The sequence below is a fragment of the Erithacus rubecula genome (assembly GCF_903797595.1).
Source record: "Erithacus rubecula genome assembly, chromosome: 3".
Classification (NCBI taxonomy): Eukaryota; Metazoa; Chordata; class Aves; order Passeriformes; family Muscicapidae; genus Erithacus; species Erithacus rubecula.
In genome coordinates, this window is record NC_136689.1 from 127,510,069 (window position 1) to 127,525,203 (window position 15,135).

Here is a 15,135-nt window from a genome sequence, read left to right on the forward strand (position 1 = left end):
CTCCTTAACCTATTAGAATTCTAGTTTCTTAGCACACCAGGTTACCTATAGAGCTGTGCATACACTCTATCATGTTCTATCTAGGAAATGTAAGCAATATTCTTACTACAGCTCTATTATGTCTAAGTTCTGTCTACAGCTGTGGTCCTGGAGCCTCCACTGAAAATATCAGTATGTTTCAACCTTCAGTAGAACACACTCTGCTACTGTGGCATTTGAAACCTTTTACTTATTAAAAGCATCAGAACTCACTCTAAAACTTGTTCAATCCCTGATTCAAATTCTGATTTTTCTCTGAAGAATTCAGAGAGACCCCTAACTCACTGACTCCAACAGATGGTTTCAGTCCTTTTATTGTAAATAGTTTAATGATATGTACAAGTTGTACACTTTTAGAATGTGTGGCCTGCTGGGTTTTTTTGCACATGCAAATAAGAGCATGAAAAGCTTATATTGGGGAATTAAGGTGTTTTTTATTTTAATTGAACAACAATTTAAACGTTCAAAGACAGTGTGTAATAATGTAATACAAAAATTTAGGTTTTGCTTATGAAAGGTAGACATATTTTTGTAAACATAATAAGAGGATAAAGAAGAAAAGACAAAAGGGATTAAACTATTTTGAGAGTACAGCAAGAAAAGATTTCAAGTTTTAAAGTTGGAACTGTGCAATTGTGCATTCTACTTACAAACTTATGGAAGCAGCTAGTTAAAAACAACAGTCCAGTGACTTGTCAGATGAGCAGCTTCATTTCTTGAACCTGATATCTGAATCTATTCATGCTTATACTGGTAGGAACAAGAAACAATCTGCTGAAATTAGAGAAGCTGCATCAGTATGTATTACCAGAGATGTGATCTTTCTCTCGCCTGAAGTGCTTGATATTATTCCAACCCTCATACAGTTCCTCTGCACAGCCCAAGAGGTGTCGTTTTGGATACTAAAAATTCTCACACAGACTTCAGATTTTAAAAATTTTAGTGGAAACAATAAGGGAAGCATTTCTTATCATTCTGCCACAGACATAGAGAATCTCATGTTCTTAATCAGATTTTCAGACTTTGGATTTTTTTAAATCACCATGAGGTTAAGGGTTTTAGCAATAGCCAATCAATTTGCACAAGAGAAAAAAAATAATTTATGTTTATGCATGAAGATGTTTTATATAGCTAATGAGTAGAACTAAATTCATTTAATCTCATTTTGAAGACTGATGTAGTGGTGATCCATAACATTAACATGTAAAAGAGCAATAGCATTGTGGATCATTCCAGGGGGGCAGTCAGTTAGATTTACACATTTGTTCAAATGTCTTTCATGTGTACCAGAGAAGTACACATTCAAATTCTCCTGGAAAATTTTAAAGATTTATGTTGAAAATTTGGGCCTACAATCTCATGCTTTTTAATTTAATATAAATCTCTGCTGGCTAGGGCTCTCATCTTGTAGGCACACATGTTCAATTTAACTCATGAGTACTCTCCATGAAGCAATTTCTTCTCTCATGTTTTTTAGGCTATATCCACATATTTTTCTGTTAAAGTGAAGATGTGTTCTTGCCTAAATATAGATAAATATCTATGGACTTGGAAGTTGATCATAAAGAACCTTACAGATGCTAGTTTTGAATATTTTTATTTGTTCAGGATAAGAGCATGTAAAGATTTCACCCAAGACAGGCATAATCCAATATATCTGCTTCTGTTTTAGAGCAATAGCACTGACTTATCAAGAGCATCTTGGTGTGACATACCTAACACTTACAGAAGATCCCAGTCCTCGTATCATTATCCACAATAGGTGCTCCATTCCACTGCTTGTGAAAGAGAATTTCAAAGGTGGGTATGATAATTAGAATAATTAGAAACAGTGCACTGTTGTTGTATAACTTATTTTACTGTATCTCCTGTCCAAAACTGAGTTCAGTGTGTGTTTTGGTTATAGCAAGAACTTGGTGCTCTCATGAAGGTCTGTCTCAAAGTGAGAGACTCTGTTGCAGCTAATTGTGAGGTCAGGAGTGTGAACTTAAATATTTGTCTCTGGGCTTTTGGGTCTCCCTGGTTCCAGCTGTCAAGGTGACTCAGCTAGAGGAAATCAATTGGCAGTGGGAGTTTGTTGACATCAATTTAATCCCATGGAACATTTATATTTCCTCAGATTTGCTAACATAACACAAAATATATTGTCAAAAGTCTGGTTACAGTAAGTTAGTGTAACAATCAGTGGAACATTATTTCTGTAAAACTTCATGAAATAGAAAGAGAAAAGGAAAAAACTCAAACATATAATATTCCAACCAATAGAAAAGCAATGTTTTTATTTACTAGGAATATTTCAGACAGAAAATTTATTTGTGCAAGCATAGATGAGTTTTGATTTCATACAGGTTTTAGAAAGCTCTGATCCTGTATATTTTATAAAATTTCAGATACACCAAAGTTTGAAGTCTACTGTAAAAAGATTCCAGCGGAATGTTCAGTTCATCATGAACTTTACCATCAAATCTCCAGCTATCCAGATTGCAAAACAAGAGATTTATTGCCCAGTATTCTCCTGAAAGTGGTGTCATCTGATGATACAGTAAATGAATGGAGTGATTTTGTGGACATCAACAACCAAGGAACACAAGTAAATCATTATAAACTACTCCCTAGTTCACACCATAAATTGTTGTCTTTCTGGCCTGCACAGTGCATTGTTCCTCTGCAATAAATGTATCCTTTCTGTTGGTTTAAGGGGTTTTATTTAACTCCTGGGAACTCTCCTGCCTAATTAATCCCCTTCCTGTGGAAGTTTTAGAACACAGACTATCTTCTTTACTGTCTCTTTTTAGGAATAGCTAGATTGAAAGTAGAGGCTTTATAACATTGATTTTTTTCACTTTTTAATCAGCCTGGTGTTGCCTGGAAAAATCAGTCTTGAAAATTTGTGGGCCCTGTAAGCAAAGAATGCCACAGGATCCAGGAAAATTTGGTCACTTAATTATTATGGGATTTTTATCACTATATCTTGTAGGAATCATCATGGTCATTCTCCCTCTGTGTCTGTACAGACAGAAGCTGCTCATGTCTTTCTAAAACAAAGCAACCCCTCCCTTTTCTTTCCCTCTGTTATTTTTCTCTGGGTCTTGAGGTAAATGAAAGCTTCCTTGACTGGAGTAATTCTTTTTGATGGGAATTTTTTCTATCTTTGAAGTCATTAGTTGACATGGAATCAACATAAACTGCTTGGCTCTTTGAAAGAAATACTAGTTTCAGATGTTTTCCCTGGGCACAAATCAGAAAATGCTCTTGATTATTGAGTGTTATGTTATATAGCAAGTAGTTCAGTTCCATTCAGCAAGCCAGTCAAGCAATGCAAGGTTTCAAATTTCAGTCATTAATGTTATGCCAGACCAGGGTTCTTTATAAGTATCTGGCTCCTAGAAGGAATTAGATGCTAAGACAACATTTGGGGATCATTGTCTACTTGAACAGCTCTCCAAAAAAAGTATAGCCTTCTGTTTTTGAAGTTTTGGGATGTACATGTTGAAAATTTTCCCAGGATTTCTGTCTTTCTCTTAGAAAACTATGAATATAAGTGAATAAGGAAAATACTAGTAGTGTCACATACAATTCAGTTCAGGTTGTGAATAACTGGGATTTGAAGGATCTTGGGTAATTTGTATTTCTTCTGTGTAGTCACAGATAGGTACTTCTTTTTCTATTAGAAAATAAATTTAAAACTCCTTGAAACTAATACCTTAATGAATATTGAATTATTTATTATCAGAATAATTTGAATTTTGAATTAAAAATTACCAATCCTCGAGATCAGTGGAGGTTTATTTAGGATAATTGGAGTTTTGAGAGCTCTGTAGATGTTCTTTTTTCTCTAATTCCATGTAGGATTGTGAATCACTTCCAGACAAGCAAAGGATTAAAACTGGCATGTCAAAATTAGAAATTCTCTTACATGTAACTTTCAGAAGAATAAGAAATTTGATTAATGAAATTTAATTATCTGTACAATTATTTTTATTATGAATAGCCTAACAAGAATTAGTTTAAGAGCTGATCCTACTAAACTTCTAATTGTTTTTGCTTCTGGTGACTTCCTAACAGCAGCAAAGATTCTTTATTTTGTCTAAAGACAAATAACGGGTTTTTTTACCTGAACTAGCCCAATGTCTTTGTTATTTCTCAAGTTTGCATTCCTTTATATTCTAGCTTCTGTCATTGCAATCTAGTAAACAATTGTATTGATAGTAACATTGCAAGAAAAGAGAAGCCAGCTTCCTCTAAAAAGGACTGCTGTGAATTTTCCAAACTTTTAACACATCTTAATCTTTTATATTCTGGAGAAACACAAAACTTGCATGGAAATATTGTTGAATTAACTCCAAAAGCACATAACTTCTTTAAGTAGGATATTCCTAAAGACATCTTTCCAGAATGAAAGTTTCTACACCTGCAAGCAAGACAAATTGTCAAATTCCCATTTTTCCTGCCTTTTTAGATGTTTTATGCTTTCCAATAGATTTTTGCCTTTTCCTTGTGCTGGCACCTTGCCTGTGAAGGTGTTCCGACAAACCTGTTTAAATGGCTTAATAATGTGTTCAGCCTTGAGTTGTTAATGCAAGTTTTCATGGATCCAAAATGTTACTTACTTTTCAGTCTTCATGTGTTTTACATCATGCTGTCAGCCATTCATCAGCCCTCTGAGCTAGGGCAGAGCAACATAACGTTTGTTTCTAGAGGAGAAAGTGGGATTTCTTAGAACTCCTGGAAAATGTCTTTCTTCCTAATCCAAAATCACATATTAAAATTTCCTATTTATTACTTTCATATAAATTCCACCCTCCCCAGCACATTTTGCTTTTTCTTGGAGAAGTTTTGTATTAAAATATATTCAGTTATGAAATTGAATGATGAGATGCAAATTTCATCTCCCTGTATAACTGAAAAACTTTAAGTATCAGAGCAGTTATTTTCTGAATTGCTGAAATCTGACTTTTTTTCTTCAATACTATTCTGATTTGAGTTAAAGATCTCAACCAGAAAGCATTGATAGCATTGATTTAATTTATGACATTAAAAATAGTGATTTCAGTTACGTTCCGTGTGTTTTTAACCCTCTCCTCTAGATTGTGTTCTTGACTGGCTTTGGCTGTGTCTATGTGGACATCGTCCATCGCTGTGGAACAATAGTCATAACCTTGGCCCCAGAAGGAAGAGCAGGATCTGCTGGTATCAACCTCAACAGGTACATAAAGCACATAAAAGATGATTAAAAGCATTGCTGAGAGCTCAGTCAGCTCTCTAAGTGTTAACTGACTTAGAAACTTCAGCTTAAGTGTTTGTTTTGTTTAATACTGCTGCATGCTCTGCAGCATATGTTCAGACCATATGGCTTTGTATATCACAGTTAAAAAGGACAGTCTAACATCAAAAGTCATGTCACTTTAGGGTAGACATTAGATAACTGGTACAAAAAGACAACCTGAGTTGTTCATTTCAAAAAAAGAAATTTTCCATAATAATTAATTTTGAGTGTGTTCATGAGTTTAAAATGTATTTAGCCAGGTCCTGCCATCTGTAATCTTACAAGCTTCCAAAGATTTCATATGCAAGAGCTGTAGAAATAGCCTTACAGTTAGTAATTAATCGTGCTTGATTATAACACCCTTCTTTACAGGACTTCCCCACTTCCATAATACACCACAATCTGGTCCTCAGCTTCATTGAAGTGCAGCTATAATACTACTTATTTCTAAGCTGCAGAATGCTTGGCCTCCAGCAATCCTGTTACAATTAGAGTGGAATTTGTTGTACTGTTTTTGTTTGCATTGTAATTAAGTATTAATCCCCAAGCAACTGGTCATCAGCAGTACCTAATAGTCCATTTGGCAGTTAAACTTGGCAAGGGGCAGTTTATGTTGCAGTGGGGAGGCCCTCAGTGCCATCAGTATAAAAATACTGCAGTGGCTTCATTGGAGGGCACTCACTGCATGTGATGTGGAATAATTATCTGTAATAGTAAACTTCAGTGAAACATCTGAGGCTGTATATGAATGTTCAGAAAATTGTGTTTGTGGTGTGTTTTAATATCTGTCTCTGTAGCAAATGTAATAGGGAATCACTGTGTAGATGGAGATGTTCCTGTCCAAACTATGTGTGGATTGATAAAAAAGACAGACAACCCTGGTATAGATGTATACTGTCCCATTCCTTAGAAGATCTCCTGGGTGGTACTCATTGTAATGACTAAGGCTGCCAAACCCCAGTAACATTAGCATCATTTTCTCAATGAGTTTCCCACATATTACAGAGAATGTCTCTCTTGATAGTTCTTCGAGCAGGCAAGATACCAGGTGAACTAAAAAGACAGGAAGTAATAAAACTTGTTTTCTCTCCTGTCTAGGAGTCAGGAGCAGACCCTGTCCCTGAAAATGTTCGTCAGTCAGTTAAGTCTTGCTGCATTTGATGATATTACAAACCACAAAATGTCATCTGAGCTCCTGCGTCTCACAGCAGACAATGTTTTCCTCCACATGGCCCCAGCCACCAGCTCCCTGTCTCAGGAGTTCCAGCAGGACTCTGTGGAAGGCCTCCCACAGTTTCATAGTCTCCAAGTGTATTGTGAAGACTTGCAACTGGACAATCAGTTGTACAGCAAATCCAATTTCCATTTTGCAGTTCTGCTGTGCCAAGAAGAGAAAAACGAAACCGCGCAGTGGTCAAGAATGAACAATCTCATTGTTTGTAACAAAGATTTGGAAAGCTATAAGGAAAACTGCTTTATAAAACTCTGTATTGCTTTTTCTGAGGAAGAGAATTTCATGTTTCACGTGAATGACCTCAGCTTTGAGCTCAAACCAGCCAGGCTGTATGTGGAAGACACCTTTGTTTACTACATTAAGACTTTGTTTGATACATATCTTCCAGAAAACAAAACTGCTTGTAAATCCATGAGTGCTTCAGATACTACCCTGATAGTGCCTGAACAAGTGAGAGAGCATGCAAGAGCTTTAGTCAAGCCAGTGAAGCTAAGAAAATTAAAAATACAACCTGTTAATCTCCTTGTCAGTATTCATGCTTCATTGAAACTGTATATAGCCTCAGATCACACCCCTCTCTCCTTCTCTGTGTTTGAGCGAGGACCCATCTTCACCACAGCCAGGCAGCTTGTCCATGCCTTGGCCATGCACTACGCTGCTGGAGCACTGTTCAGAGCAGGTCAGTACTTTTCCTTAACAAGCAACATTTGCATTGGCTACCAGGATTCTGTGGCTGTTGCTCAAGGTGAGTAGCCTAGATGTTAGCCGTGCAATTTTTGTTCTCCTCAGACACTGTTTGATAACAATACTTTCAGACACCTTTCAGGTCCTGTCATACAGCAGAAGGGAAATAAAATAGCTGAGCTGACACCAGTGAAGATTTGCAATGTTGTGCTAAACATTAGCCAGCCACCTGAAGGCTTTAGCCACCTGAAACCCTGAACACAGCATAAAAATGTGTTCTAGCTGGTTTAGGTTTTGTCATTTTATATTATAGCACTAGTTAGAATCAGCCCACATTCCTTACATAAACTGCTCAAAACAGTGTTTAATCAAATTATTCACCATGTTGCTCTGCATTCAGAAGTAAATTATAGACCTGAATGTTGTTTTGTTGTTAAAACTCCTTTTGGCTGCAGTTTATGGTTAGGAATCTGTCTTTCTTCATACAGCCTTCAATCTAAACTGGCACACAGATGTTTGTTGTCCTTTGATCCAAGAACTATGAAGTTTGCTGTTAGTAACTTTTTCCCATATAGGATCTATAGCAAGTAGTTAGTCTTTTTAAGTTACCAGGTATATTTTGTTATCCATAAATTCTAATGTAGAAATAATGAAATCTGGTCTCTGATGTGTCTTGATGCAGCACAGAATTTGTGCCTGAGACAGAAGGAAGCTCCTCCATGGTCACACACAAGTAACATACTCCACACTGAAACGTGGGATTTATTTCCTGCAATACTAATAGTCAGATTTTCTGAGATCCTAATGCTTCCATTTGGACTGGAAGCATAACTGCAACCTGACTTCGGTGCTCAGTTTCCAAAACTGTACATGTGTATTTCATGTATTTATAGATGCTGATTGTGACAGCAGTATGTACAGTTGGGCACCAGAGCAATGTACCTGTTTGTTATTTTCTTGCAATATTATGCTTGCAAAATTTGCAGGTTTTTCTTTTTTCTACTTGGAAAAAAAGAAAAACTTGCAAATTTGGTTTGCTTAGATTTGTTTTGTAGTTAAATCTCATAGTACAGAAGGTTGTTTGGTAATTAAGAGTGAAACTGTAACCAGATATGGTCCACAGGGTCAATGCTTCTCCCCCATCACTTGTTCTGGGATCAGTGATGTTTCTGAAATCAAGCAGATTTAAGTATTGAGAATTGAAGTTTGCTTTGGTGGAACTTGTCTTCAGGAAACTACATGTGCATATATACTGCCACTAAAAGCACTAAAACTAAAATGTAATGTTTGAAATGTGTCACCATTATTAAAATGCTTGCTTTAGCAAAGAAAGTGATATATGTTGAAGACTTTGTGACACTTATCAAAAAAGTGGACTGTGTCAACAAAGTAAAAAAAGGATTGAAAAATTCAAGAAAAAAACTTTATATGATCTGCAAACCCTGAGGTTTTTTTCTCACTATTAGCACAATTGGTCTCTCATGGAAAAGGACCTCATGCTCCATGCATTTTAACTGCATTAATCTGGAATATGGGTTGTTTGACCCCCTTCTGCTCACTGCTGTCCCATGCATATGGCAGCACCTGCACAGCCAGCCTTCCCATACAGCCATACCTTATGCTCAGGGATATGCACTCTTTTGCCCTTAGCTGTGTGCAGGACCACTGCTGACCTGTGGGAGGGGGCAGGATATGCCCCAAAGCTTTCTGAATGGGGTGCATTAGGCTGCCCTATGTGTTGCAAATGAATCCATCAAAGCCATGAATGGGGCAGGAGAGCTCTGTTCAAATATGCTGATTAACATTGCTTATCTCAAACCATTTGCAATGGAAATCTCCTTCTCTAATTGAGTTGTCCCCTATATAAAAGTTAATAAAATTCTATTTAAAAATATCAGTGGTACCACATCTAACCCTACAGTTGCCTCTAAAGAAAATTCAGTGGCTCTCTGCTAATACAGTCATGACAGTGGATATCATTCCTACACAAGTGGGAAATGGTAACCTGATATGATACTGTATTTATGCAAAGTAAACTGCCTCACAGAGCCTGTGAATTGAGGGGTTGTTCCTGGTTCCTAATTCTCCTATTCCTGACTTACTCCCACACCTTCCTGCTTGGGTTGGGTGGTCCAAGCTGGCAGTGAGGAGCCATTGGGTTTGCTCTGAGTGTTGGCCAAGGAGGGTCACCCATGCTGCAGGTCACTGTTCCCATACACTCTCCAAGGGTGAGCACGATCCATCCAGAGCTTCCCAAACCTGACAGGCAGGGACAGGTTACAACAAACCATCTGTGCCATACCAAGCAACCCCTCAGGTTTGTGTTTCATTCTTTTAATTTCTGGTTTTTATCTGTTTTACATTCCTGAAATGCGGCAAATGGAGTTGAAGTCCCCCATGTCCCAGGCAGGTGGTGCCTGCTGGGGATGTTGCAGGGCACCAAGGCACTAAGCTGCAGTGCCCTGTAGCCACTTTGCATCACACCACCACATAGGACAAGGAATGTCAAGAATATTTAGGGGAAAAAAAGGCTCTAAGAAATTACTGCAAGAATATTGATCAGAAAAAGCAGAAAGAGGATCTCTCCCATCTGTACCCACCTCCCCCACCCCTACAGCTTTTCAGCACTTCACACAGTGGCAAAGATAATTTATTAAAAATCCTACAGTGAGAGAATTGCAGACCCAGCCTGGAGCTCTGGCTTCCCCTGGTCCTGGCAGGAAAGGCCTGCCAGGGGATGCTCCTTTGCAGGACAGCGGGGCCACAGTGTGTGTTGCTGCTCTGTTCATTGTCTCGCCAGTAGCACTTGGGTTTGGTTTTTGTAGTCCATACCCCCCTCTCTCTTATGTCCACTCTGGTTCCCACTTTTTGTATTACAAGTACCAGAGTTCTCAACCTGCCAGAACTGAAATGTGGGACAGATTCAACAAGAATAATAGATTTTCCGGGAGCTTAGAATGATAGTATGAGATTAATTCAATTCAGATGAGTAACATTTTCTCTTCGGTTGAGTTTCATGATTCAGCCTTCCACAGGAATGACTGGGAGGGGTTAAAAGAAAACAAGGAAAGCATCTGGACAGCAGGAGTTTTCAATGATGAGATGGGAATGAGGAGGGCAGAGCGCAGATCAAGGGCTCTCATGGGAGAGCAGGAGGCCAGTGTGTCCATCCTTCAGTCTCCTGGCCCTGTCACACCTTGTGCTGCTCTGACAGTGCCAGCTGAAATTCGTGGTACCAGGGCTCAAAGACCAAACAGTTCCTGTTTCACATTTATTGCCATTTCTGAATTGCTCTCTCTGGGCTGCCAAAAAAAGAGTTATGCAGCACTGTTTCCCTAATAAATCTGCTGCCTACCAGCCTGAGAAAGACAAGACCTGCAAATAGCTTTCCAGCAACAGATTGCTGCGTGCTCAGCCATCCAGCAAGCTGCTGGCAACCCTGCGTTTATATAGGAAACCAGATCTGCAGATACTTCTCCTGGGATATGCATAAGGAATACTCCCCTATGAGTAACCTAATCAGCATGTAGATGTCATTGCTGTTTACACAACTGTACTGAGCAGAAGACATTTGTCTGGCTTTCACTGCACTCTGAAAGAAAATGATCAGCTTAGAAGGGTTGGGGTGGATTTAAAATAACTTCTTAAGCACTTGTCAAAAATCTGCATCCCTTTTCCTAACACTCCATCAAGCAATTGACCTGCACACTCCCGTAAAGCAGTACATTGTATCAGTGTAAACTCCCTGTCACAATTCTATCACGTAAGGATGTGAAATCACAGCGCTGCCTTATAGTGTCTAAAAACCAACCCGACCATCTGAGCTAGCAGTCCCGTTCCTCTGTAGCTCTGAGGCTCTTGCATCTGCCTCCCTCACACACTTTTAGCAGAAATACGGGAAGCTCCTGGAAGGAAGTAATTCTAAAGCTATTTGTGAGTTTGCCAAAAGGATTTCTTTGATTTACGAAGTATGAAAGATTGCCATTTCTGAATTCATAGTGGATGAGTTATTTCCTGTGTTTTGCTCAAAGGAAGTTCATAATGCAATGAATTCTAGTGTGAAAAAGATAATTAAGGAATAACCTTTTCACAACTGCTGCTTCTGCAGTTTTTGCAGCTGTAACACGTGTCTTGTTTCTCCGCACAGGCTGGGTTGTCGGATCGTTGGAAATTCTTGGAAGCCCGGCCAGTCTGGTGAGAAGCATAGGGAATGGCATAGCTGATTTCTTTAGGCTCCCCTATGAAGGTCTGACCAGAGGCCCAGGAGCGTTTGTCAGTGGAGTTTCCAGAGGAACAACATCATTTGTAAAACACATTTCCAAAGGTAGAGCTTTCACTTTATTACTTTAACTACTGCTTTGTTGTCATGCATTGTTAAAGTTTTAAGCAATAAAATATGTCCATCCTTCAGTCTCCTGGCCCTGCCATGTCTTGTGCTGCTCTGACAGTGCCAGTTGAAATTCCTGGTACCAGGGCTCAAAAACCAAACAGTTTCTGTTTAACTGAGCTAAGAGGGTTACAAGCTCACATGCAATGTTTCATGTATTAAACAGATCACCACTTTACTGCAGTGCATGAGAATGTTTCAGAAACTTCAGAATTTTAAACCTCCCAGTGGGAAATAGATATTCACTCAGCAAATATTTCATGTGATAACTGCAGAAATATTAAAGGTGTTCTGCACTTTAGCTAGCCATCAGAAATTCTACACTCGATCGCCTCCTCATATTTATTATTAAAAAAAAAAAAAAGAAGTGGATACAGTTGTCATAGCTGTGTGAGTAGAGGGATGGGGTTTGCCAGTGGGGCTGGCCTGCCATGGGAGCAGGAGGAGCCGTTCCTGTGCAAAGCTGTACAAACAGTGCCATCGTGTGGCTCAGCCGCCGCGCCTGCCCCGGCGCTGGCTGCTGCTCCCAGCCTCCCGCAGGACACGGCCTCGCGGCTCTGTAAATATTTGTTTACCTTTCCATCAGCCCCCTCTCCATTTAGATTAGCCCTTACACAAATCAGGGAACTAGAGAAGGGTGTTCAGATGAGTTTCTGTTCCCACCAACCGAGCAAACCTGGAGCAGGCTAATGTAAAAAGCGTGACACGGACCATAGCAGCAGCGTGGTGATGCTTAACAAATAGTAAAGCATGTTACACATGGGTGACTGTTCACTTGACTTGCTGTTCTGCTCCTATGCTCAGTCTTGCAGTGAGGCATACAATGTCTCCGTGGTTTAAATTAAAGCATTTTGATCCAGACCCAAATGTGTATCTCCGTGCATTTAGGTACACTGACGTCAATTACCAATCTGGCAACAAGTCTTGCTCGGAATATGGATAGGCTGTCACTGGATGAGGAGCATTACAACAGACAAGAAGAATGGAGAAGGCAGCTTCCAGAGAGCCTGGGAGAAGGACTGAGACAGGGGCTCTCTCGTTTAGGCATTAGCCTTCTAGGTAATGTACTATTAACTATCAAGTTAAGTGATAATACTGTTTTCTGATCTGCTCACTAGCCTTTTCTAACTGTGAGTTATAATTTCAAATTCTGGAGGGTTGATGTCTTTTTGTGTAAAAGCCTCACAGTATGTATACTAGATACTGTTTATCAGGATTCAGTGACTTTTGTGTATGATTTTTGCTGATAAAATAATTGCAGATGTAGAATGGGTTTGCACTTTCTTTGTGAAATAATATTTTCACTCGTACATGATGTGGATCTGAGCAGGAAAAAAAGAATAATTCTGCATCGGGCAGCGTGACTTGTAACTAATTCAACACGAAGACGTCATCATGCTGATGTTTACTTTCCGATTAATTATAGGAATGCCTTCTGAACCTGCTTGTTTTTGCAGCACTGTAGATATCAGAAATTCTTGGGTTTGTTTGAAAACCACTTCAACTTAGTGCAGATGTTAAGTAAGCTTTGATGAGGAATTCTGCTTTTGCAAAGAGACCCAGATCATCCTGATTCAGTGTAATTTTATTCATCAAGCAGCCAAGTGGTTTGGTTAGAAGTAAAGATTACTCTATCTGTTTCAAAATAGTACCTAAAAATTTGAAAACTAACCCACAGTGGAAAAAGTCTCTGCAAGAAGTTTTGCAGTAAGGGGCTGGATTTTCTAGGTTACTTCGACTTGTCACACAGCAAAGGAATGCAGAACTGTATTGTTTGGCAGAGTTCCTCAGTGTGTATTAAACAGTATGAATCTCTTAGAGATCAAAGTGACCAAAAGCAGTCCAGTGCAAGAGGTTAGAAGAGCTGAAGCTTGAAAGGATTTGTCCTGTTTCCTAATCTTCAGTAGTGTACACAACTCCTAAATTTGCAACCGCAACCCTGAAAGCCCCAAAGAGGAAGTGGTAAAAATGTTACAAGTTTGGGTTAAGTTGCTGGGAATTATTTTAAGCAATAACATTAGATGATGTGAAGCACTGTCATTTGATAATGCCTGTAAACCGGCAAGCGAGTATCCTGGGAGAAATGTGCATGAAGGAGAAATTCCACGTATTAGTAGCCACTGTCCCAAAAGTAAGCTGTTACTGGTGTTGCAAATCAAAGGCAGTTTGGAGCAGGTTTTATTTTTCCCACTTGTTTTATTGGGCTAAGGGCAGTCAGGTTGAGTTGCTGGGTGGAAGATTATAGTTTTAGAAGCACTGTGTCAGCCTGCTGTGTGTGCTGGTGAAATGGTTTGGTGATCTTGGCTCAGTTATTAATAAAACATCGAGGTGACACACCAGGGCCCTTCAGAGCTAAAAACATAAGCCTGAAGTAAAGAGCAAAACTTTGTAACTTTGGGTGTAACAAATCAAAGTTTCTGCTGTTCAGGAAAGCTGGGGACTCCTCACATCCCTGCACAAACGCGCCATTCCTGCCCCTCCCTGCGCACAAGGATTCTGTGGATAGCGGCAGCACACCCGAGTTAAAGCAAAACAAAAAAACAGCTGAATTCCAGAGTCCTGATTTCCTAAGAAATCAGACTTCATGTTAGAAACTTACAGCTTCATATTAGTATTTAAACAGTGTTTCTCCACAAGCTAGGGTCTTGTTTTATTCCCACTGTTATTATTCCCACCGTTATTATTATTTAGAGATTGCTCCCTGCTAAATCCCTCTTTTCGAAGCAGTGGAGTCAGTGGAGCACCCAGATAAATAGCTACAGTTACTGTATAGCTGGATGTGATGAGTGTAGAACTAAGGGAGAAATCAGAAATATTCCACTTACTTTGTATCAGTTTTTTAATTAGATCTGATTCTTTAAAATTGTATTTCCTCTGTGTAGGCAGCAGCATTCATATAAATTATGTCAAGACCTAAATTATGAATAGACCTATGTTTCAATTTTTACAAATGTGTCAGAAAGCTGCTACTTGTCCTGACCATTTAATTTAAAGAGTATTGTGACTTCCCAAAAAAAACAAACCAGTCGTAGTTGAACGGATGGTATGACTGTGCTGCTTTTTTCCCCAGCACGTTCAGAATAAATATGAACACGCTTACTCTAAAAACTCTTGAGGTTCTACATACATAACAAAGTGAAGTGGAGCTGCAGTAATTTTCCTTCACAAGGATGAAAAGTTTGATGAGCACAGAAATGCAGAGAGCACAAGTATGTGAAGCCGTAAATTCTGTGACTTTCTAATTGTAAAATTGAAAAGTGTGAAGAAGATTTCTACGATGGTCACAATACTCATGTTCATAAAAGCATCTGACCCGTGCAGGCAGCTAGGACAATGGCAAATGCTGATTTTGTTCCTAGGTGAAGCCAAGTAAGAGCCCTCGGTTCACCGATACGTTGTGGTATCTACCCAGAAAGTAAAGTTGCCTTTCTGATTTTCTGAAAATCTGGCTCACAGTGGCCCTGATTCAGCAGAGCACTTAAGCATGTGCTTAAGAGCTTTGCTGAATCTGGGCCAAAATCATGT

General features: G+C 39.1%; 1 protein-coding gene across 13 annotated transcripts in view; it reads left to right on the top strand.

Moving 5' to 3' along the window:
• The window catches only part of VPS13B (vacuolar protein sorting 13 homolog B), a 425,465-nt gene that overhangs the window by 395,137 nt on the left and 15,193 nt on the right, over positions 1–15,135 (top strand). For all 13 annotated transcript variants that reach the window (XM_079302470.1, XM_079302474.1, XM_079302464.1 and 10 more), the window contains 6 exons: positions 1,712–1,839; positions 2,430–2,629; positions 5,127–5,245; positions 6,404–7,218; positions 11,371–11,547; positions 12,499–12,669. In XM_079302470.1, coding sequence (XP_079158596.1) covers positions 1,712–1,839; positions 2,430–2,629; positions 5,127–5,245; positions 6,404–7,218; positions 11,371–11,547; positions 12,499–12,669 — 1,610 coding nt within the window. The remainder of the gene's footprint in view (positions 1–1,711; positions 1,840–2,429; positions 2,630–5,126; positions 5,246–6,403; positions 7,219–11,370; positions 11,548–12,498; positions 12,670–15,135) is intronic.